At 38.5% G+C, this 24,523-nt stretch overlaps 2 protein-coding genes across 2 annotated transcripts in view; one reads left to right on the top strand and one right to left on the bottom strand.

The window, feature by feature from the left end:
* NCBP2 (nuclear cap binding protein subunit 2) overlaps positions 1–12,191 on the top strand; it is a 28,628-nt gene extending 16,437 nt beyond the window's left edge. Inside the window, exon 5 of the transcript XR_003925285.2 lies at positions 12,173–12,191. The gene's annotated coding sequence lies outside the window, so the exon portion shown is untranslated. The remainder of the gene's footprint in view (positions 1–12,172) is intronic.
* Positions 1,794–22,778, bottom strand: CPB1 (carboxypeptidase B1). The gene is given in 15 exon segments (XM_030027386.2): positions 1,794–2,098; positions 3,316–3,395; positions 11,638–11,642; positions 11,677–11,776; positions 11,778–11,862; positions 12,603–12,650; positions 12,653–12,680; positions 12,779–12,888; positions 15,151–15,256; positions 16,619–16,667; positions 16,669–16,718; positions 18,224–18,323; positions 20,755–20,879; positions 22,526–22,601; positions 22,708–22,778. Coding segments are annotated over 15 exon segments (1,221 nt in total). The 3' UTR covers positions 1,794–1,910.
* Between the last annotated feature and the right edge of the window lie 1,745 nt (positions 22,779–24,523).

Below are 24,523 nucleotides of genomic sequence, written 5' to 3' on the forward strand. Positions count from 1 at the left end.
ATGGAGAAGGCACAGAAAAGCTGCATATCACTGCCTTGCTGTGATTTGACTTTGTGAATGTCAGAGCTACTAAATGTGTGCCATATTCTGCCTTGGAGTCACAGTTTTAAGTTAACTGGGATAACCCTAACACTGTTGGAGCTGCTGGGTGCTGTGACCTATCCCTCAACCGTATTTATAACTGTGTGTTTTGTTGCCTGCAGTCCTACAAAGAGCCTTCCTAGTAATGAACAGTGCTAAGTATCAACAATTCACCTTGCAGTTGGTGTAGGGTCTGTGATATCTTCCCAGATAATACAGTTATAGTCAGGATAGTCCCTGGGTGGTTGTTAATACTTAGTTAAATTTAGCCAAAATATTTTATATTCTGAGTTATTTATTTTCCTGCCCTTTGTGACATGTTTGGCTCTGGCTGGTATGTTCTGCTTGCATCCTGTGCTATTTTTAATAATGTTGACTATCCTTCCCCCCACTTCTGTTGCAAAACAGAATGACATGTCTTTTTTCTGGTATGTGCTACTTTCACACATGGGTTCAGTTTCACCAGTGATCAAAAACAGATGGATCAGTTGTGTGTGAGGACTAGTTTAATTTGAGTGCTGCTGGGCTAATTGGAGTGGGCTAGTGGATGTGTTCCTTTATTTTTCTTATACATGCAAATGAAAGTGTCATTTTAAATTGGACATTGTCTTTCTGTTTCCCTCCACAGAGAAGAGGCAAAAAAGGAGAACACATAGTTTTTAGCAGGTCTGAATTTGGTGATTTTCTTGGGAGAACCATTTTCTCTGTAAGATGCATTTCATGCTGGTTTGTGTGCATCAGCTAGGGACCTGCCAGAAATGGTGCTAATTCCAGGAGCATCAACGGACAGCAGAAGTCTTTGTTCAGAGCTTCCAGCAATGGCAGGGAGATCAGCCAGGTTCTGTGTTGACATAAGGTTTTTCCCCATCTTTCTGCAGAGTGTGTCCCATATTAGCCAAGCTCTAAACAGCATTAATAAATGCCAAACACATTTTCTGCAGCTGCGTGAGAAAGCTGCCCAGAATGGCTATTTATCACTCTCACTCACTCTGACCCAATCAGACCCACATTACCTGTACAGAAAATTGATCGGGGGGGAGGGATAATTCTTTACAGCTTCTCATGAAAGAAACAGTTAATCATTTATCACCAGACTGAGTCTTTATGGCTGTTTATGATTCTTCCGCTCATGACAGTAGGAACATGTGGGGCCCCAGGGAGTACCAGGACTCTCAGAATATTGAGACAGGCTACTGTAGTGAGTGTGAGCGCCTTAAATGCAGGGTAGTTTATAGCATGATTTGTATCAAGTCTTGGTCTTTAAAACTAATAGTAATTATAAGCTTCAGCACCGAGTTCAGATCGGACTAGCAGTGACCTCAGATCCAAACTAGTTTTTAGTGATGGGGCAATCCAGGGTGGGTTTTGAGAAAATTCACAAGAGCATATCACAGCTAATATAATTTTAAAAGTATGTGATGTGAACTTTTCCTTGCTACTGTTGCCATTAAGGCAATGAATGGTTGGATGAAAGTGCATTTATATGAATCACCTAGCTGTTTTCATTCTGCTTAGGATTTAGGCTGTGTAAGATCTAATGTTCTGCCTGTCTGCTGTATGTAAAGATAATTTTAATCATTAAGGCAACTTCTACCTTAAGTTGATTAAGCTTCTTGTGCTCTTTCTTTTTAGACCCCCCCGACTATATCATTTGCCTTAATAAAAGATACAATTTCTCTTGACAAACTTGTAGTTCTATTGACCTATGATGGGCTAAGGATATGACTAAGAACATTAAGTAAAGAGAAATAAAAACCTATTGTTAGGGAAGAATAAAAAGGAAGACATCTTTGAATAAAGCCTTCTTTAATAGTTTTTAGAACTCCATTCTAATACAAGTGCTCAAGGACATAATTGGCAATATATTTAACAGCAAGTAAAGTCTCTTCACAGGTTGGCTTTATCTGAGTTTCAGGGAGAATAAAACCATATCTACCAGTGTCTCGGAGCTCAAAAGTGAAAGAGTACTTGATGCCTTGATCGTAAGCCCAGTCGTCAGAGCCCCCTGCAGCAGGATCTGTTGATTAAGAAATAAAATAAAGCTTAACTGGAAAAGCGTGGCTACGCATTGAAATGTGACATACTTTGGAGTCAAGTCACGTAGCCAGAAATGCAGAAAGGACAGATAAAAAAAGAATATTCAGTGAATTGATTGATTTCTCCTGCTCATGGAAAAGCTTCTGTGATTTTAGGCTGTTTGTGAGCTTCGTTCCAGCTGACGCATGCAAGCAAATGTAAACAAGCTAAACTGCTGCCTCCTCGTCAATATTGTGGGGAGACCATGGGAGGAGTGTCTAAGGAGAAGAATGGCAGGCTTGCATGGGGTCATTTAGAAAGATTTGGTATCAGAACCAAATACCCTCTCACTGGGTAGCTTTTTGAGGTTCATACAGATCTGAAAGAACTGCAGATCTGGGATATCAGCTCCATCTTTTTCTTCTGCACAAATGGTACCCTCCCTTTCTAGTACTTTGGTAGAATGAAGGCAGTCTCTTTTGCTAAGGAAGGAGCCTCCAGAATTGCTAAGCATCACCAAAGCATTTTTAAAGGAAAAATCTCTATAAATATTCTAAAAATTGGGACAAAGTGTATTTTTAAGTTTTTTTTTAAATTATTTAAGGAAAGAGAAATAGGGAAAAGTTTCCATATTTAAGTAAATTAAAAGATCTTAAATATAGGAGATTTTAAAGTTCTAGAAATCTAGATTTGGCAACCTCAGCTCAGCTTTTGACACTGCCAAGGTCATATCCTGACAGCTGAGTTCCCAAGAAGGGTAGAAGAATGAAACTGTAATTAGTACATTTCTCAGACTGTAATGCAAAGTAAAAGAAATAATTATCTGTGTTACTAGAGTGGTTGAAGCCATTCTTTAGGATTCACATCATCTTTTCACTTTGACTTGAAGATACTGGAAATGCAGAAAATCTCAGGTCGAGATTTTTATGTTTAAATCTAAGCTGTGTATGATTTAGGAATTCATGTGCATAGCATGAATTCCTAAACAATTTACCACATCACTTTACCTTCCAGGGGGTCACACACTCCCTGGGATCGTTAAGGAATATATCATCCCATATTTTAGAAATGACAGTTTCCATATATACCTCTGAGTATATGCATGTGAAGAAAGAAAGGGCCTACTTAGGAAGAGGAACAAGAATCACTAGAAAACTGCATTTGATAGTCTTAGTAGCAATTAATATAGATGGCTAGTATATTTAGGCCAGTACTTACAGATTGTTCTAGCTCCTGGGCCATATGTGTATTTGGTATTATACAAACTGGCCAGCTGTTTGGATGCAGCACGAGCAATTCTGTAGGAAAAGGGATAAATGCAGATTTTCAGAAGCTTTCTGAGTGAATCTAGGCAAATATATTGTTGAATAAACTGAAAAGCCATGCCTGAGAAGTTTTTGTTTGAAAACTATTGTTCACCTCTCAGAATGACTAGATGTCAGTAGCTGACAAGGCACAGCTTGTCCTGTTGTGAAAAGAGCTTATCAGTAAAGAACTCCAAGCTTTAATGGAGTATAGCCCAGTCTGCGCATTGCTCTACTGATGTACAGCCTATTGTATAGTCCAGTATAGTTTGGATAGGTAAGTGGACAACAGGTAACAGGATTTTCTATACTTAGAAGAAACTTGTACAAGAATAAAACTAAATAAGGAATCTTATTTAAAGATAAGAGAATCTTAGAGAACAGTAATAACTTGGTACAGTAAATTGTGAACGTACAATAGTCTTTCTTTTCCTTGTATTCATGCAGCTGTAAATTCAGAGTAGAGTCAGCTTAGTCAGTGGAGTTGAACACTGATACAAGTGGAAGCAGATTAAGGTCTTATAAATATTACCAGCCAGAAAAGGCATAAATTACCCTGGAACCATATGTAGTCTCATTAATTTCAATTCATTTCCTGTACACAGAGGGACTCGTTCAACTCCCACTGATTTCAGTGAGGGTTGGATCAGGCCCATCAGTAGTACTATGAAGCTTTGTATGTTTGCATTAAGGAAAATTACAGACTTTTCTTTGGAACGTGTGGCTTTTCCAGTTCTTCATTATACAGCATGTTGGTAATAAAACATGAAAACTATTACTAACAGATGAAAAATATGAATGATTTTTGAAAGCAGATGTTCAGTATAAGAATAAGCAATGGGTTGCCATATCTTTCTTTACAGCTTGCAGCTGAATGGCTTATTATTCCAGGAATTTCCTCAAGCCCCTTCTTTCTCTGTAGGTTATACTCTGGCTTACTTCCCAGTGGAAGATATATTGTAAAATATTCTCTGTTCATCCTTATGCTTCAAGTGTTCCTGTGAATTACTCAAAAAGGCGTATTGGACAATGTGTTTCGAAAATCTTAGTTAATTGAGGGAGTTTTCTCAGCTTCTACAAAACGGCATCAAAATACGTTTGCATTAGCACTGGCAGCCTAATTTATTGCAGAATTGCAAGTGCTTCCCCATTCCCAAATGTTGGATTTTGAACGTTCTAGAATTATGGGAGTTCACTGTAGGAATTTGGTCATTTAGCACATTAAGAATACTCAAACAAGATAGACCAAGGAGTACTTGAAGCTTGTCCTTCCACCTATAACATTGGCTGTACCTGAATGTGGGATTTGGTTTCTGGTCTCTCTACTGTCCAAACACAAGTAATTGTAGGAAGAATGTTATTGCCTTGCATTTCACAGTCTTGGTTCAGAGCGATTAGGGTAGCTGAGTGCTCTCCAAAGTAAGGGATTTTTTTGGTTGGTTGGGTTTTTTTAATCCCTTAACAAGCTGATTTTTTCTAAAATCCATAATAATTTTTAACACATGTTGATGGAATTGTGGAGGTTGGAGACTACTATCTGCTAGTGATACCAGGTTTTCTTCAGTCATCTTTTGTTTACAATATATGCATTTAATCAGCAGCTGAGATTGAGTCAAATCTTCTCTAAATAGTGAATGAATTTTTAAATCTAATCTGATTCTTCCTCTTTTCAGATATGTGTGAAGTGGAAATTAAATTTGGAAAGATAGTCTGATACTATGTACGGACTTGTTGGTAACTAGTATTTGCTTTCTCTTTAGTAAATTGCATACTAGGGACAATAGAACAGCAGAGCTGCTCTTTGGGAAGAATAAGGCATTCCTTTCACTCAGCTGACAAATGATACCTTTAAATCATACCACGACATATACGAGAAAAAGTATGTCAGGAGATTTTTTTACCTGAGGGATTTTGTATTATTAGCCAGGAAGTTGTAAAAAGAGAGATTTGTAGAAAAGGCAGTTGAGATTTCCAGCTGTTAAGAGCCTGGAATCCAAATAAACAACTTTCTCAAGCTGTCCAGGTTGGAGATTGAGGTGGTATTTTAAATGACCCTCTCTAAGTGAAAAACGTGACTGAGCATTTATGACTTCATCACGAAATGAAACTTTATCAGAAGTTTTGATACCTGATTTTTTTTCCTTTAAGTGATTCTCTACCATCTGCTTTCCTAATAGATTTATAGTCCAAAACCTGAAGGTAAAAAAAAAATAATTAACCTTATAGGAACTAAAGTCAACTCTTAATTATAATAATATAATGTAAAACAGCAGGAATAATACAAATTAAGTAAATACTTGTGAGTATAAATACAAAATATGAGGAAAATTTTTTCTTATTATTTTTTTAAATAGCACAATAATTCAAAACCATCCATAAAAAGGAAATAACGTGGAGATTTATGCAGAGCTATATAAATAATGCCCAACATTTTCCAAAAGAGAAAGTGATATTTACCTTTTGAAAAGTGGTTTGGATTTTCAAGCTTGCATGTTATCTGGAATACAGCTGCAAGGAGAAACATTGGTATCTTTTTGACGTTTGAGGGTACTCTTTGCTGTTGAGTGATTTTCTAGGTCTCTTTGCACAACTGACTTAACTGAATTGTTGTGGTTTGTTTGGGTTTTGTTTGTTTGTTTGTTTGTTTTACTGTTAAGAATCCCACTCTTGCAAGGAAAATATTGCTGAGAGTTACAGTAGCAGAGAAACAACTGGCGCCCTGAAGTCCTAGAAGTAACTCCAAATTAATACCTTATAACTGGGAGCAGAAACGGCTTTTCAGTTTCTGAGTTGCAGCTGAACTCACAGAGCTGGTCATTTCAGCAGAAGGTAGTATTCCCTACGCTCATCACCCATCTGTGTTTACACAGCAATTACTAATATTTCACTTGATCTAGTGTACGGAGTGCATGGGCCAGTGAGACAGCAGAGTTGTGTTCTCAGTTGCCATCATCTTACATAATTCACAACCTTTAAACCTATTTTTTCAGCTATTAGCTTTTAATGAAAGATACATTACTGGCCTCTCTTTCTCACCTCATTTGGAGTTTTGACCGAACAAGATAAATTATCAGGCTAAGCACCTTCTGCGTATTAATAGGTAATTTTGGGGGGAGCATCTCCCTCTTTTTATTCCTGTATCGTCAGGCTAGATTTGCCAGCAAATTGGGGCTGTTTAGAAACACTTCAGGGACGTTGATTATGCAGCTGCTGCATGTGGACAACTCCCTTTGCCCTCATAGTCTGACAGTGATCTGGAGAAGCCTTTTCACTGATTGACTGGACCTCTTGCTCTCTTCCCTCACTGGACTGCAAACTGATTTGCCCGAGGCTTAAAGCTGTATTTTCACTTCATCTCGGTCTCATGTGCTACTTAAGTGACTCTCAACTTCCTTCATAATGAAAGTCTGAAAATGTGTATTTGCAAAGTCAGCTTTAGCCAAGTGAAGCTAAACTTCTGAGGCTTCTCATTTTGCCAATAAAAACAGACTCCCCTCAAAAGAGTCCAAGACTGAATTGTAATTTAGCTCACTATTCTGTTGTTGCTCATAGTTAAACATGTCCCCCAAGAGTCCGGGGAATCCAGCCAAGTGGAGGACTTTAGTATGATGCTTCTTTTTTCTTTGCAAGCCTGTTTCTCCGTGGCAGTTTCACGGAGTGTTTAAGAAATTGATCCTTGGTTAGAGGGTTTCCAGAGTAACTGAGTTAAGGTGAATGTGCCCTACACCTTTTGGAGACTCTTGTCTTTCAGCCAGATTCACACATGAGCTTCATCTGGAAGATGCTGCTACTAAAAAGATCCTTTTCACAATTGTAAGACTGCCAGTACAGAGCAGTTCTGTTGTGGGACATCTGTTGTGGCAAACTTGCTGGAGGAGCTGTGAAGCCAATTCCAAATATTGCTTTTCTGCCCAGTTTCCTGTTTGTTGTGCTTCCCAGTTGACTTTAGCAATATTCACTTGTAACAAGTAGTACAATCACAGGACTTTGCAACAGCACGGATACAACAACAGCATACGTTGCAACTCCCCATCGGTATGTCCAAGTCTCTTAGATGTTCAAATGTAGTCTCTTTTGCTGTTCAAAAATTCTTACCCACAAGTCTTTATATATCTTAAACACATTCATGAACAAAGTCAGGAGTGAAAAGACTTTGCTCCCAGGGATCAAGTTAAATAATCAGACTGATATTCACAAAGTCATGCAATATATTTGAAATTCACTCTTCTTGCAGGCTGTACAGACTCCGGGCGTATCTCCACTTTCTACTACATCCTATTTTAAGCACTCAAAAGGAAATGAAATGCTTGACCATCCCAATATGGAAGGTGAATTTCAGTGAGCTGAAACAATAACCAATGTGGCCAGTATGCATTCAAGTAATACAAACTGAAATCCCATGTCTAGAAAATTATCTTGGATTGTAAATTAATATGATATTCTGCAGCATGCCAAACTGTAATAATATACATACATTAATCTGACAATGAGTATGAGCTGGCTGCAGACATGTATTTGGCGCTGAGTTTGTTGTTTAACTGAGAGATGGAATTGAACCTGGAAAGGAAGGAGGGGTGCAATGCACATTCCTCTGCTCTATCAAATCATTCATATACAAACAAGAATTGATAAAGCTAGATTTGTCTGCTGAAAATGAGGAAAGCATAGGGTGACCTAATAGGAAGCTAAGGCCAAAATATGAACAGATTAAACAATATGGGCTGCACTGTTTATGAAAAGTGTGATTAAATACAGAGTTCTTTATTGCAAGAGGACAAAGTGTGAGTAGTAAAATGAAGATGAAAAGAATTTTTTGGGGGTATGGAGAGATACTGGTCTTGCCAAGCACATTTTTTAATTGTGAAAAGTTAATGCTTCTGTTCTCTGTAGGAGATGGATTCAAGTGTGTATTCTGTGTGCAGGGTAATACTCCAGGGTATAGTCAAGAATGAGTCAGGAGGATTATGAAGCAAGCAAAATGTGATTCACCAGAAGGAGTACACATTTCTTTCAGGGTGTCAGCACAAGAATATTGCGTAACTTCTGAGAAATTCTTGATCCAGATTTTCCTGTCTTGGGTCTTTTTATTTTTGTTGTTCAAGTACTGTTTGGATAACAGTGAAAGTTTTGTGCAACACCCCAGGAGGGGGAGGGGAAACAAAACAACAACCCTGAATAAAGGGAGAAGAGTTTGGGGAAAATCCTTGTGAGCTGTGGGTTTGAGATTCTCAGAGATCCTCTTGCATCTAAGGACAAGAGTGGGAAGTTGTGGGAAGGAAGGGACATACGTGACTTTCATCATATTTTACACCCCAGCGCTGGGGGTGGTTGAGGGATAGTTCTAATCCCTGACTTAAAGTAAGTTACAATAACTTTGAGGTTGTTCTGCTTTGCTATAGCAATGCAGTGAGCAAAAAGGATGTCTGGGATTCTCAAGAGTGCCCTGTTCTACCTGAGAAACCAAAGCCAGAACAGTTTTATGCCTTCTGGTGATTTCTTGAGGCTGTGAACAGAAAAAGTCTTTTGAGCCCCAAGGACACGCTGTTCAGTACGCTTGCAGGAAAGGAAGGTACAAGCATTCTCTTCATCTTTCTCTTCTGCAGACTTAGTGTCTTCAATCTCAAATTACTCAATTTTTATGCCCTTCTGTATCTCAGACACTGGAATGCAGCATAAGCCCCATGGTATTATGCTACCTTTAAATACAATGGAACAAAATATTGTTAATGATAAGCAGACGTGAGGTTTTGTTTAAGCACATGTCCAGTTGCTCACTGAAAGAGATAAGAAATTGCAACTATATTTCCTTTAATTTATTAGATCTGTCAGAGTAAAAATAACATCTAAGATAAGATAATGGCACTATAAATTTTGCTTCTTCATTTGCAAAATGATTTATGATCCTCTTATTTGCCCAAACAATTTCTATTATAAGTTGAGATTCTCATTCTTCAGCATTTCTCTAAATTCTAAATCTAGACAGAACTTTTAGACATGAAACACAATTGGCATACAAAATAATACGCCTTTCTGTAGCTGTCTCATTTCAAGCAAGTACAATTGTTGATTGAAATTCTTAAATTTTCTTTAGTCACAGCTTAAATGAATGTGTTTTAGTTATTTGAAGTAACCTGAAAAGCTGCACTTTCGAACCTGACCCAGAGCCTGTTGAAGTCAGTCTTTCTATTTAATTCACTGACATTGGCGTGAATTAGGCCCTTTCTGTTTAATTATCTCAACTACAGGCAATGTTGATTGGGTGATACTCTGATCTCATTCTCCAGAAGAAGGATTTTTGGCAAGAAGTCTTTCCTTGTTAAAATCAGATACTGCACAAGTTGAACACCTCTGGGATCCTGCTGTCTTTTTGTTGGGATCACCAATAGAGGAAATATTTTCCCTTAATTAAGATGTTAAAAACACTCATAAGGTCACCTTGTCATGGTGGTCAGATTTGTGATTGCTTTGTAGTGGAAAATAATGGAACTCCCCCTGGGATCAATGTGCCTGATTTAAAATATAGGATAAAGTGATGCTGGAAAGACTAACTTACAAAGTGAAATCAAATGGTTGAAGAGACATATATAGCGTGCATTCCTGAGCTATTTATTTTTTATGCTGAATGGTAATAGCAGAATTGTCCTCTATGGCAGGAAAGGAGAGTTTTTATTGATAAAAATTGTAGAACCTTGATATGGGTGATTCAGTAAATTTTACTGTGTATTAGAATAGAACATTGCTAATATAAAATTTTAATTTAATAAAAGAATTTGAAAACCTATAAAAGCACATAGGTTCTTATTGTTAAGGATTGTTTTAATAATGAGCTGTCAATGTAAACTTTTTCTATTTAATACTGTGAGAAACATGCTGTACTTTTAGTTATGTTTCATCACATTTGCTCTTGATTCAAAAAAATTGGGCAGAATGTCATGCAAATTTTTAACACATGGGAACTTTGTGTTCTTGACAACAAAGCAGCTTCAAGGGTTTTGTGTTGTTTTATTACTTTAGACTGAACTGCAATGTGTGAAATGTGAAGCTTTTGTAAAAACTGAAGACCAGAAATTACTGCAGTTCCCTGGAATAATTACAACTAAAAATTTCTGGAATATAAATTAAGACAACAAAATCTTCATCTTAATTTCATCCTCTCTTTTAAGCTGTAAAAAATGCAACAGGAAACCGCTGTTGGCCCCAGTTTGTATTTGTGCTTCAGAATGATGACATCTATTTGGGAGCACTCATAAATCTGTCAAACCTGCCCAGCAGAGCAACACACAGTGTTGTTGCCTTGGACTTTTGGCAGAATCCAGGAAAGAGGGGGAATCAAGATATGTTTGTTTTGTTTTGCTATGTTGTTTTCCCTGCCAACAGCTTCTATTTGCTAATATGCCAGAGAACTGAAGTAATTTTATTATTCATGATTGTTGATTTTTGGCCTTATAAAATGTTTACAACTTTTATACACATTTAATAGTTTTAACCCCCTCTGTGTTTTTTAAGGATAGGAAAAAATATATATATTCCAGACTGTTGTTATCTCACTTAAGTGGCATTAGGGTGTGGCCTTTCTCTAGGATGAATAAAAGAGGTCTTGTCCTTTAAAACACCACATTCATCCTCTCCTCTTCCAAATGAAAGGTGTGTTTGAATCCAGGCCTGTTTAGAAAGGCCTCGGAACTGAAACTTTTTACCTGTTTTGTATCTAATTGTTTTTAATTATACTTTTGACAAAAATTGCCTCATTGTCCTGCACCTGTATCAATAGGAGTTTCAGCATTTTACTTCAGTGAGAACTAAGGTTCAGTACAGAGTGGTAGACAGAGATCCTTGTCTGCCGTTGATGATACCAGTTCAGTCATTTCATAGTGACTACAATTCATCAAGCTGTTAGCTTGACATACAGGGCATAATGTTTCTATGTAATGTATTTAAGCTACATGCACAGCAACCTCTTGAGTCAGGAAGAAGCAGTGCTGCACAGCGTAGTGGATTTCTGTACAGCATGACTGGAAGACAGACCTGACCTTGTGGCAAATTCATGGTGTATGCGGAAATTAAATAAGGCTCTTAAGTTATCTTGTGCTTGAACTATCTTGAAGTCATCATGGTTTCCCTTGTTCTTGCTATGAAAGACTAAGTATTTTCAAAAACTGGCAGTACAGATTCTTTCCAGATGTTAAAGAAACTGCTTGAAGTTAAATGGACCCAAGTAGCAAGTGATGATTTTTACTTATTCTTTTCATTATGTCAAAAAGACAAAGAGACTTACCAATTTCTGCTAATTCGATGGTAATTTGTAAGGAAACAGTAGCAGCTGGGAATAGGAGTGAATCGTCAAGTATGCCTTGACTGTAGAAAGATGTTCATGAATCAGCCAAAGCCTTGGTCTCCCTTCCAGACTCAGGTGCAGAGCTACAGTAAGTGGAATCACAGGGATTTTTTGAGGCCCCAAGAGCTGGGAAGAAAGGTGAATTCAATGAGTATTTAATGAAAAAAGCTGGTTGTTAGGAGAGTCATGTTACACCACTTTTGTACATAAGCCTTGGAAATCCTACTGACACACATGCCATATCAGAGGAGAGAATATTTTATTGCATGGTTAAGACACTGGGCAACATGACATAGCATTAAATAAATATGCCCTGTGTGCATAGTTGGAAGAACATGAGTATTGATGTAAAGCTCTATATTATGTAAGTGATTTGGGATATTGATTTGCTTCAGTACTTAATAGTCCTCTCCTTGCATATCTCCCCCATTTCTAGGACACTTCCAGGAAACAGCCAAGTGGAAACCCCTCAAAAGAGACCTCTCTCCACCGACTGAAGCCAACCAGAAGAAAACTCTTTTGGTTTCTATTCTGAACTCATAGAAGTGTGTGTGTGTCTGTATATATGTATATGTGTGTGTATACATGTGTGTAAGTATATATATGTGTATATATATATGCACGTGTGTGTGTGTGTGTGTGTATGTTTATAGAAGTAGCCATAGTGGTGACACTAGTAACCAAATCTGGTTTTTGCCCCAAACTGCTCCAGAAATTGAACACAAGCTACTCTACAATGCTATACTGGTGGTCTTCACTCAAGCTTGAGCTGGTCCAACCATCAGGTAGGGAAAATCCATAATTAAGCATCTTGGCTATTGCACCTCTGTATGATCGCTTGCAGCTATTGTTAGGAGACGCTTAACTGCACCAGTCAGCATTAAAATTCCTGTTGGGATCTGTACCAGTGCAATGGCTGATGGTTTCTTTCTCCACATGTGGTCCTGAAATAGAATGGTGAAGCATAGATCAAAACTAAGAGAAAGTTCTAACAGTTGGCTTTTCCAGCAATACTCTTCTTGAGAAAGAAGAATGTACTTACATTTGTCTAAGTGTAAACGCAACCATCAATATTAACAACAGGCAAAACATAGAAGTCCTAGCTATTGAGAAGTATGGTCATGACAGTATCTTCTCCATAGGTCTCAACAGCTTAGTTGGAGAAGAGTAGAAAAAGCTGATGGTGCCTTCATAGATCTGTATCCTCTGTGTGTATTTAAAGGCCTGGGTCTGGGTCAGGAATTAATGAATGTGGTGGACAAAGTCATCCAGGTCACTCCACCACATGCGATGGCAGGTCTGTGATATTACATATACTTAGAGGCTTTACACTGACTCAAACCACACTGCTGTTAGAAAGCCATCTCATTCTTGTAGATAAATTATATGGTAAAGCAATGTTGATCTTGAATAGGATAATAAATCACTGGAAAGAGATTTCCATCTACTAGCTTCTTGTTTACAGGCAGAGCAAAGTTGCTGTCTATGTATTCTCCCTACATCCTGTCACATTAAAGGTTTGGGTTTAATTTATGAGAAGGAAGAATCATTATTCCCATTTTTTTATATCTTTTGTGCAGACAAATTTCATCAATAACCAAAATTTTAGAGAATATTTCCAAAGAACATCCTTACACATTTGCAGTCATAATGCTGTGGATGCACATGTTCACAGGGAGGCAGATTTTTCCCTGCACTTTTCCAGACACATACATTGAATAACAGACATAAGAACTCCTGCCATAAACCTGTATATCCTGACTGTTCCTGGTCTGGCACTTTGTATGGTTGTTCACAGATTTATATCAGTGTTGAGAGGGCATGCAATGATCATGGAAATTTGCTCTAAGAAGTATGTCACACCCATGTTTCCTTTACTTTGCACAGACATAAAGGACAACACAGGGAGCAATGCAATGGAGAAGGGCATCTTTTGTCCTGTAACTAGCAGGTAGGAGGGTTGGATGTAGAATCTAGAAAAGAAGTTTCAGATCACTAGAGCTTACTTTTTCCTGTTTTGTTTTTTTATGCTTGGGTTTTTTTGGAAATACATATAACAATCCACCTTGCTCATGTTTTTCTCTAGGTTTTTTTTTACTTTTATGTCTAGAAGTAATCCCAAGTGAACTGCTGATGACGCTCAGAGGGCTGTGCTTTTAAAGCACTTCTTCCTATCCACACTTGGATCCACTGAGCAGAGCCACTGCTGGTGTCAGGTATACCCATGAATTAAGTGACCAGACAGTGAAAATGACAGCTGTAGTGACGTGAATTGCTAAGAGAAAAATGGTAGCACATACTGTCTGCAGCCTTATTAGGAGATAATGAAATCACATTCCCATTGACTCTACTGAGATGTCACATTCAATTTCCACTGCTCCCTACACAAAACCTCATGGCTGTCTGATAAGACTGAGATTATACTTGCCACCAATGCCTCTGCCAGTGGCTCACTCACATACTTTGACCTTCCTTTACTTGGGTTTTAAACCCCATCTGCTGCTTCTGGGTTTGTTTTTTCTTAATCTTCAGGCAGGAATTCTTACAAAATTTGAGATTCAATCAGTGAGTTGTTCTGCTAAGTTGATTGATGTCCCCCTGCTGAGGGGGAATATACCTCTTCTCTGTAGAGAAGATTGTGCAGCATTTGATAACTCCCACCTGCTTTATAGTGGTGGTGGTGAGAAGGAAAAGACAAAGGAGATAAAATTGTTTAATTCAAGGCCTAAAGTATCCCAGCCTGAAGTGAAGCTAATTTCACTTGTGCAGCTCTTTCCTGAATATGGTTTCCTGTTTTAGAAACCATTCTGTACAACTTGAAGTGGCAGCTCAAAGGGATGCATATGCATTTCCCTCTTCCTGAGTGGAGTTTAGGGAGCTTCATCTATAGTCTTCCTCCCTCCTCTCCTGCGTACATTTCCTCTGCACTGTGTGCTTTGCTGAGGGTAGGTCTCCACTCTCTCTGTTGCCTTACTGACTAAAGCTGGTTGCAGGGAACACAGCACCTGATGCTGTAGGAAGATGGCTGTTCTGACGTGTATTCAGATGCCTTCTGATGCGCCCTTGAATTTCCTTATTCCCTACTCCTTACTAGATCTGTTTGCTTGTCTCTCACCTTTCTCTGACTACAGGTACAAAAAGGAATTTATAGACTGTGTAAGTAACCCTCATAGTTGTCAGTACCTCTTACACATGCTTTTAGGTAGTCTTAAGCTGCTGAAAGATTACAGGTCCAACCGTTAAGATCTGGTCTAAGTAGTTACACCCTAATCATCTGAGGTGAGAGAAGAGATGTGTGGACAGGTATTTAGAGGTAAAAAGGCAATCTGCAGTGGCCTCAGCTTGTGCTGCTCACTTAAGATTTTCTTAAACATAGTTGCATTTTGTAAAATATTTTTTCATCATTAAGCTTACTGACTTCTTTCACAAACCACTGGTAGAAAGCAGGGGACATCCACTCTCCTGCATGGAAACCACAATCCATAAAGATGGCCTTCTTATTTGGACTACTTTTTCCCATCTAGGAAAAAAAACCAACAAAAAACCCCAGGTCTCGAACAAAATAATTCGCATGCAGAACAAGTCAGTCAGCTTGCTGACCTAAAAAGTCAAACTTTATACAAATATAGCATTCCTTGATTAAATGGAAATCTGTGGAGTGCTCTCAGCTGTAGCTGACCGTGATATTCAAGCTAAAACAATAGACTCTTAATAATTTCATTTTTATTAATGTAGATAAGCTTCTCCCCACCAATTATTTGATTATTCTGCACTGTTGATTTACTTCCTGCAATGTCTCTAAGAGTTGATCTTGTTTGCTTGAATGATGTATTATTGTAAATGCTTATGCAATTTTGGGCAAGTAATCTTTATCCTTTCATATTTATTTAAGTCATCATATCTTACTTATTCATAAGAGTTATGCCAAAATATTTGTCATGGTTTAACCCCAGCCGGCCACTAAGCACCACACAGCTGATCGCTCACTCCTCCCCTCCCCAGCAGGATGGGGGGAAGAGACTAGGAAGGATAAAAATGAGAAAACTCATGGGTTGAGATAAGAACAGTTTAATATTTGAAATAATTATAATAATCATAATCATAATAAATTGTAATGAAAAGGAAAATAACAGAGAGAGAGAAATAAACCCCTAGAAAGACAAGTGATGCAAATGAAAACAATTGCCCAGCCAGTGCCCGAGCAGCAGCCCCCTGGCCCACCTTCCCCCTAGTTTATTGCTGCACATGACGTCCTATGGTCTGGACTGTCCCTTGGGTCAGTCGGGGTCAGCTGTCCCGGCTGTGTCCCCTCCCAACTCCTTGTGCCCCCCCAGCCTGCTCGCTGGTGGGGTGGGGTGAGAAGCAGAAAAGGCCTCGGCTCTGTGTGAGCACTGCTCAGCAATAACGAAAACATCCCTGTGTTATCAACACTGCTTTCAGCACAGATCCAAAATATAGCCCCGTACTAGATACTGTGAAGAAAAGTAACTCTATCCCAGCCAAAACCAGCACAAAATTATATATGATGAAGAAACAAACAAATTTTTTGCCTATTGTTAAAGAGACTGACATTTATAGATCCTTTTAGAGTAAATGGGTTTACAAACAAAAGATGGAGAGAACTTAAAGGTAGATGATCATTCAAATAGCTCTCAGGAGTGTGGTTGAATTTATATGTCTGAACTTTAATAATTCATTATGTCTCTTTTAAAAAAAGTCTTAAAAGTTGAAAAAATCATAGTAGTAGTGAAAAAAACGTATTAGATTTTCTGCAAAATGTATATAACTATCTTAGCATCATTGGTGTTTCAATAGACATCATAATCTTGTGGAGGTTAATAGAGAAAAAGTCTGGCACAAAGAAATCAAAGCACTTACTTACTTTGAGAAGGTACATTGGCCATCCTTCGTATGTTTCCCCTGTTACACTGCAAGACAATGTTTGGGTTCTGAGCAGCAATATCAGCAGTCCAAGCAGCTATCTGTTTCATAAGGAGGTTAAATTTACTGATGTCTCTCCTCAGGTCCAGACTAATTAATTCACAGACTTCAAGCCAGAACGGTCCTCCTGAGCATCTAACTTGACCTGATATTTAATACCATTTGTAGATTTCCAAGAATTAATTCCTACTTGTACTAGAGCTATATGTCTGAATTAAGATTTTCTAGTATGAATTTATCTAAACCTGTTATTGTAGTATGGCTGGTGGATTACCAAACCCTTTGAATGCTGACCCTATATAGTTACGGCCTTGTCAGCCCTTAAACTCTCTTAACAAAAGAAAACCATTTTTCTTGTTAAGCTAAGTAGATTGAATGCCTTAAATCTTGTACATGTTGTAATGTTTTTCAGTTCCATGTCTCTCTTATTCATCATCATTCTTGAATTACTGACAGAAGTACTGGATGGGGATTTGTAGGAACAGTCCAGCAATGCCAGATAGAAAAGAAAGGATATATCTATCTATCTCCTTCATTCTTTTTATTATTTAAGGGAAGTAATAACAGCCTTTATTATCTTAATATTGGAGCAGATTCCCTTTGTTACAGGTGCCTTCAGAAGCTCACAAAAAAGTTGTCACATCCACACAAAAAAGCATTTCATGTGCAAAGAGCTATCTATGAACTAAGAAAAAAGTCAGGAAACAGCAGACAGATCTAGACAAACTGGCAAAGAAATACTAGAAATAATGGTTGACATTATGGATGTTGGTGGTTTTTTCATGCCAATAACCTTTGCAGAGTCAGAGGAGCTTTTGTTCTTATTTTTAAACAGACTTGTAAAAGGAGACTTTTTTTTTTTTTTCTAGGAGAGTTCACGTGGAAGAAAATCGATTAGTTCTGTATATGTTCTATAGATACCACCTGGAGAGGAAACACAAATTTTCTTGTTTGAAAATGTAACAGGTGCTTAGTGGGCAATGATCGGCATAAAAAGGAAAGATTTTTGCAAGGAAAGATGTGAAAGGGAGATTGTCATACTTTTAAGAACTGTGATGCAATGGATGATAAGGAGCCACTGCAAAGGTGTGAAGGGTGACATGGTCAGAATTACATGTCAGGAAAAATGAGCATGGCTGTGAAAAAAGGAGGGAGGAGGGGAGAGCTTATGGTGGAAGATGAAGAGCTAGAATTGGGGCAGGGAATGGAATCAAGTTCTTTAGCAGAGGAGATGGGAGGAGGAGTGTAAAGGAAAGAGCAAATTAGTAGTGAAGCATGTCAGCCTGGTCATTGGATTTCTGCCAAAGTTTCTTCGCAGCACTGGGAGCAGAAGTAGAGGAGATAGCTGTAGGGGGATGGGTTATACAGATTAACTCTGTAGTGAGCAATAAAGGAGAAGAGGAAGGAGAGTTTGGAGAAGGAGTTATCATATTAATGGATGGAACAGAAGAGGAAAAGGGAAGAAGGCTGGAAGCATATCAGAAGCCATTTTGACCACAGAGGCTAAGGTACCTAGCTGATAAAGTAGTAAACTTTTAGACTTTACCATTTCCCAGCTGTTGTACTTTTCACAGCTGTGTCTGATGGTATGAGCTTTCCTGTCAAACTGGGCGTCCAGTGCAGCCTGCAGGTTGTCAATCAGAACTCTGCAATAAGGCACCATGAAAAGTGTGAAGAGAAACATACAACTTGCTAGCAGGAAACTAAGCACCAGGTAGACATTTCAGGGTCTTCCTGGAATTAAGGCTGCATGGATTGTGAAGTGAAACTGGGGGGCTGATTTATGCATTTGAAAAGAAGATATATTAGGTTCAAGTTTCAACCTACTTCCTGCCTCAGCATTGCCACCAGAATGATCAGGGAGCAATAGGTTCCTCCTGATTAGCACCTGCCTACTTACTCCCATACTAACAAACCTCCAGGGTGGCAACAGTTTGGTTTAGGAAGAATAGCAATGCTGAGACAGAGTGTGTGTAGAAAGTGAGCTCTGGGCAGACCTCATGTTGCCAGGTTGCCTCTGCCTCAATAGGAAAAGGTCCCTCTCTTGAACTTAGGGCACTGCAGGAGGGTTAGACTGCAGCAACGTAACACCCCCATGCAGGAACCCAGAGATTTTTGCGTAATGAAATTCTCTGTCAAACCAAGCTTCCAAAGTTTAAGTGTGGTTTGGCAGCTCTATTGCAGGTGGCATTATCCATCCTACAAGCTGCTTTACTGCAAGTGAGGTGGGTTATTAAAGTAGAACACAGAATGGCAAGAAAACCCCAGCATCCTGTCTGGATTGATTGGATCTCTCCTGTTCATCTTTCCCTGGGGCTGATACAAAGGCACAGCTCATCATCGAGTGTACTCTTGAGGACCTTTTGCTTGTACTTCAACCTTGGCTATCAAAAAATGAAGTCCTCTTGTTTTTCCAGTGCTTGTCTTAACATTCTTACAAATCTTGCTCAGCCAGGATATGTCCTTGATCGTTTGTGATTTGGATAGAAGAGCAGGAGGCCAGTTTGTGAGGCACCACCAGCCTTCAGAACAAACAGTGCAAATGACTACATTGACATGATGTCATGGCACCGCAGCTGCACTTCAAAAGAATTGTAACAGCTTGGGTTGTCACAAGGACGCTCCACTCAAGTTTGTCAGGGACGCCTTCCAGACATTATGGCCTTTGTTGCAATCAAAAGATTTGTGCATGGACCTGAGGGAGTTTATGAATATTATACGAAAAACTAACACATGTAGAGTAACTCCTCCTTTGCCAAAGAGGAAATTCCACTGAAATTGGATTCCTGTGCTGTTTGTGGGCTGTGGCATTATTGAAAATTATTTCTTCTAGAGTGTTTTTAGATTCTGTTCCCCCAGCGGCATCCAAATCAGACATGGTTAACGTGAAGCCAGTGAGTTTAGGGATGGATTATCCTTGGATTTAGCAGATCATAAAAGTTATGTTTCACGAGAACTGTGTGGTGACCAACGAAGAAGTTTGGTCTAGTGGCAACCAGAATGGGGCTGAGAGACAAAAACACTCCACTCAGCCAAAAGAAGTTGTAAGAATTTGATCAAGTAATACTGACTTTCAGTGTCCGAGTACATGATGTTGACAGAATATCCATTACACATTGAAGAAGCTTGATAATCAAGCTGGGCTGAGCCAATGCTGAGGTGGAGCTAAAGGAGAAATGAAGACAGAGAACACCACTCCACTCCAGCCCAAAGTCAACTTCTCATCCTCGGTTAATGCTTGCATAGTGACTGGAAGATATGAAGTATAAGCAGTTGCCTGGTCTTGCTATTTTCTTCTTACTCTCCCATTAGCGCTACTCACTACAATGCTTCCTTTCTCAGGGATGTGTAATATGGCAGTGTGGCCTATTCCCACCACTTATGCTGCAGTTGTATTTGGGCATGGAAACTCTGGGCTTTTTAACTTCTGGGTAATATACTTACGAAATATTTAGGACAATTAATTAAGAGCTGTCTCTCTGGAGAAATCCTTACCATTGATCTGCTGTGTGACTTGAGTAAGCCCAAGGCTTCCCTGGGAATCTGTTCTCCCCACTCCCTTGGCACTTCACCTGGCAACTGTCGTCTTTTTGTCACCATTTGGGTTTTTTTGCCCCTCTAGCTGTTGTTCTACAGCTTAGAGAACTCAGAGGGGAGCCCTTCATGGTGGCCCTTGGGGCTCACCATTTTCTGGCTTCAGTTCCCTGAGATTATCATGCAAACACATCTGGTGTACTTTCTAGCTCTTTCTAGACCTTTGCTGCTGTTTTGTCTTTAGTGGGAAATCTTTCTGGTCCCCTCCATATTCCAGCCTTGTGTGCTGCAGTGAGCTTTTACCTTGGGGAAATTCCTGGCAGTAAGTCTTTGCTTCCTGTCTCTTAACAACATTTCACCTCACCCCATTAACGCAGAGCAGCTACACTCCATTTGAACTGCCATAGGAAAGCTGAACCCAGGCATCCACAGGAGGGATGAAGTTTGTGACAGGAAGATCAGTTGACTGATATGGAAAGATCAAACAGATATTCAGCATTATTTAATCTTCTATTCACAATACAGTATTGAGAACAAACTTACCTATACTCTGCTCCACTTTCTTTCAAAAGATCTGCAACCTCAAAAGACTCGTCAGCTTCAACTCAGAAATCAACCTGCATTTTTGGCCTTACCAGTGTGACAGAGTGTGGCTGCCAAAAGTCAACCTGAAAGAAGGCCAAATGAATACATAAACAAATAAATACATACATATGGCTGTGATTTTTAGGTGGGTGTATGTGTGATGTTGATTGTGATTAATGTACCAAATTTCATTCCTATCCTATTACAGACCCAATCTTGCTTGCCAGAAGTATCAACCTAAATTTTAACTGGAAATTGATTAAGAAGATTTTATTAGGCTCTGCAATTTATATGGCAGAATTCTGGAGATGGCAGTGACAGTTTCACAAATGCCAAGTATTCTACAGCATGTGAATGCATACAGACTTGTGAATGTTATAACTATCTTTACAACTTCTTTCATTCTTTGTACAGATTTCATTGCAGGTTTTTGCCTATAAGCATTATACAGAAATGGACTCCTGACTCAGTAGCAGAGGGATGCTACATGAATACTTTACATAAATCAGCTGGGAAAGACTGTTGTCTGTATGAGTGCTTTTAAAACTCAGTTCATTAATGTTGGTATGAGGAACCTCTGCCTTCAGAAGATGTTTAGTTCAGCATGGACAAACAACAGTGCTATTACTATTTCACCTATTTTTTCTGAAGTCAGCTTCCAGACCTCTGGATTTAGTACCCTATTAAAGGCCAATGAAAGCAAAGCTTCTTTACCAACCTAATGCCTTTTCAGCCTTTCATCTTGTGAATGTAAAGGAAATTGGGTCTGGTGGGTGTATTAATGAACTATGTGTCTTCAAGTGAGATTACTATTCCAGGATATACTACTACATCAGTCCTGACTGATTGCTTTGTATAACAATGGTAGTTCAGGGATCTTTGCTTTGCTTAAAAGAAAAAGAAAACGAACAATCCCTTTATACTACACAATTAAAAGCAAGCATGGTATATTAATTTTCTTAATATTGGCAGCACCATTCTAATAGTATATTCTTCTACAGGATACTGTTCCAGCACGCTATACTAGTCTGTTGATGATGGTTCTCCACATCTGTACTTCATTAAAAATACCATCCTTTCATCCTACAAATAATGGTGTCTTTTTCACCAACAGCTATTTTACAACATCAAAGCTGAAGAGAAATATTGAAAACACATTTGCTGTCTTTATTGTTTTTCCTCATGTCATTGTGTCATCATATATCTACATCAAGGTCAGTAAGAAACATGCAGCTTGGCTGGAGAGAAAGGAAGCTTTAAAGGAAAGTCAGAGAAGAAAATATGACATGAGAGACTAGAGGCCAAAGAAAAGTTCAATTTGTTGGGAGTATGGATTTTTAGATTATTTACATGAGCAAAATGTTTTGCCTATAATGGTAAAAGTTCTGGTAGTTGGAATTTCCATGTTTTATCTAATACATTCTTGAAAGCACCCCACAGTGAATACAGCGTTTCAGATTAACTTATTCTATTAATAAATTCTGGCACTTCGATATTCAAACTGCGTTAACCAGACTTTCTAGGAAGGTCTTGGAATGTATTTGCATAGCTCTAACTTTATCACCTTGTCCTGTTCCTTCTGAAGAAACACTCCAGCTGACTTGAATGGAATCAAGATTAGGTCTTTAATTCAGTAGCATGATTTTTCTTTTTTAAGATATATGTTAGTTGAACAAAAGGAGAAATTTTCCTTTCAAATGCAATATAGCCCCTTCCCCAAGTTCTTTACCTGCATGTTGCTGGCAAGGGAATTGATGATTTCCACCTGCTCATCATTCTGCAGAATCACATGAAACACCTTCTGCCTGAAAGGGGAGAAGAAGATTGGATTTGAAACAGGTAAGTCAATTGAAAGGCTTTTGCTCATGCAGAAGAAATTGTGCAAATATAAAACTCGATGTCTGTTCTTACCCATCAAAAACAAGATCCTGCTGGTGATCAGAAACAGCTGAGAAACCGATGAGAACCAAGAGCACCCACATTTTTTTTTTGAAGAAAAACCCCAAGTTTTCAGTTCTTCTATGTTGCTTTTATAACCTATTTTGTCCTGCTTTTTATCAATTATACACCAGAACAACCCACTGATTAACTGACAGATTATTCCCTTGGCCTTGTTTTATTTGTATACTATTTAAAATGTGTGTTTTACTCCACACCTGTGAAGACAGCTGAAAGTCTCAAGGGGGGCTGGCTAGAGAATCTTGCTACTTGAGCTGGATAAACTCTTGATATGAGAAAGTGAATGTAATTTACTTTGTTCTGTTGTATTTGAATTTTGATTAATTTTTTTTTCAATCATTTGGTTGCTGGATTACAAACTTAATAATACTTTATTGTTACTTTATGTAATGGTAGATGTCTATCAGATCTTGTTGCAGTGTGACTGGTCTTAATCACACAGCATTGTTCCTCTTCCTGAATAATATGGGGGTGACTCTGGCAAAGGAAGAGGAACCAGAGTTGGGATGTACCAATTATCTTGTTTTTCCCCCAACAGAGAAGTAAAGTACTGAATTTGTTCTTTGCTCAGTAACTTCACTGAAACTTATGAGCAAGTCAGGTGTCTGCAGAACTGAGAGTGTAGAAATTTCTAGTCACAGCAGAGTTGTACATATACTGCACATAATACATTCATTGATTCTTGCATGTTCTCTAATTTAATCATGTAAGGATCGGAGGTAAATATCTTTTAAGTCAAGCACTACTGTGGTCATTACATGTAGGGCAAGAACATCAAATGAAATGTAGTCATACAAAAGTATTTTTAGCTTTACCTTTTGTGTTGTGCCTAAACTGTCTGAGAAACAATAGTGTGTTTGCATCACTGCACTTGCATCTGTTTAGTTTTCATTAACAAGTACTTGGCATTAAATGTAACGTTAATTGTCTGTTGATGCTGTGTCCTGAGGTGACTGATGTTTTTGACAGGGAGCCTCTAAATGAATCAGTGTATAAATATATAAAGAATGCAATTTATGAGCTCAGTTCTGTCTTCTGTTGTGCGCAAATGACCAGACTAATTAAAGGGATTCAGACACAGATAATCTTGAAGATGTTCTTTGATGCCATGTCTCCTGTTTTGCAGCAATCTACATATATGCATATCATATTCATCTCAGATTAAAAGACATAGTCACAGTTGCAAAGTGCAGAAATTTGAATCATCAATGACGATTTTAAGAATGAATGTGGTATCAGACTCTGCACCTGACTTTTTATGAGGTTCTCTGGAATCAATTCAGTAAAGCTGCAGTAGCCTTATGTAAAGAATACCTAGAAATATATTTTTAAAATCAATATACCAAAAATGCAGCTGTTTATGCTTAACAGTATGACCCATGATGAATATGTTCCTCAAAGGAGACTCCAAAACTGCACTGAGCCTATTTATCCAAAACTGTCTTTGCCATATCATAGGGTTTGAACTTACTTCACAATTAATGACCTAATTTGTAGCACTGCAGGCTCTTGCCCAGAAATAATCTTACTTAGAGTCGAGTCTCCTAAGAAGGATGACAGCAGGAGTTATTCTGAGAGAGTGCCAAAACAATACTGCAAAGTCTTCAGAAGTTTTGATTTTATGATGATGGCATCTACGGTATCAGATAAAATGGTCTGATCCCATGAACACTGCTAAGACAATAATGTGGAGATGATCAAGCCCAGATCTTCCAGTGAATAAATGATCACAAGAAGTAATCAAACAAATTGCAGATGTCACCATTCC

This window comes from Aquila chrysaetos, chromosome 10 (assembly GCF_900496995.4).
Source record: "Aquila chrysaetos chrysaetos chromosome 10, bAquChr1.4, whole genome shotgun sequence".
Classification (NCBI taxonomy): Eukaryota; Metazoa; Chordata; class Aves; order Accipitriformes; family Accipitridae; genus Aquila; species Aquila chrysaetos.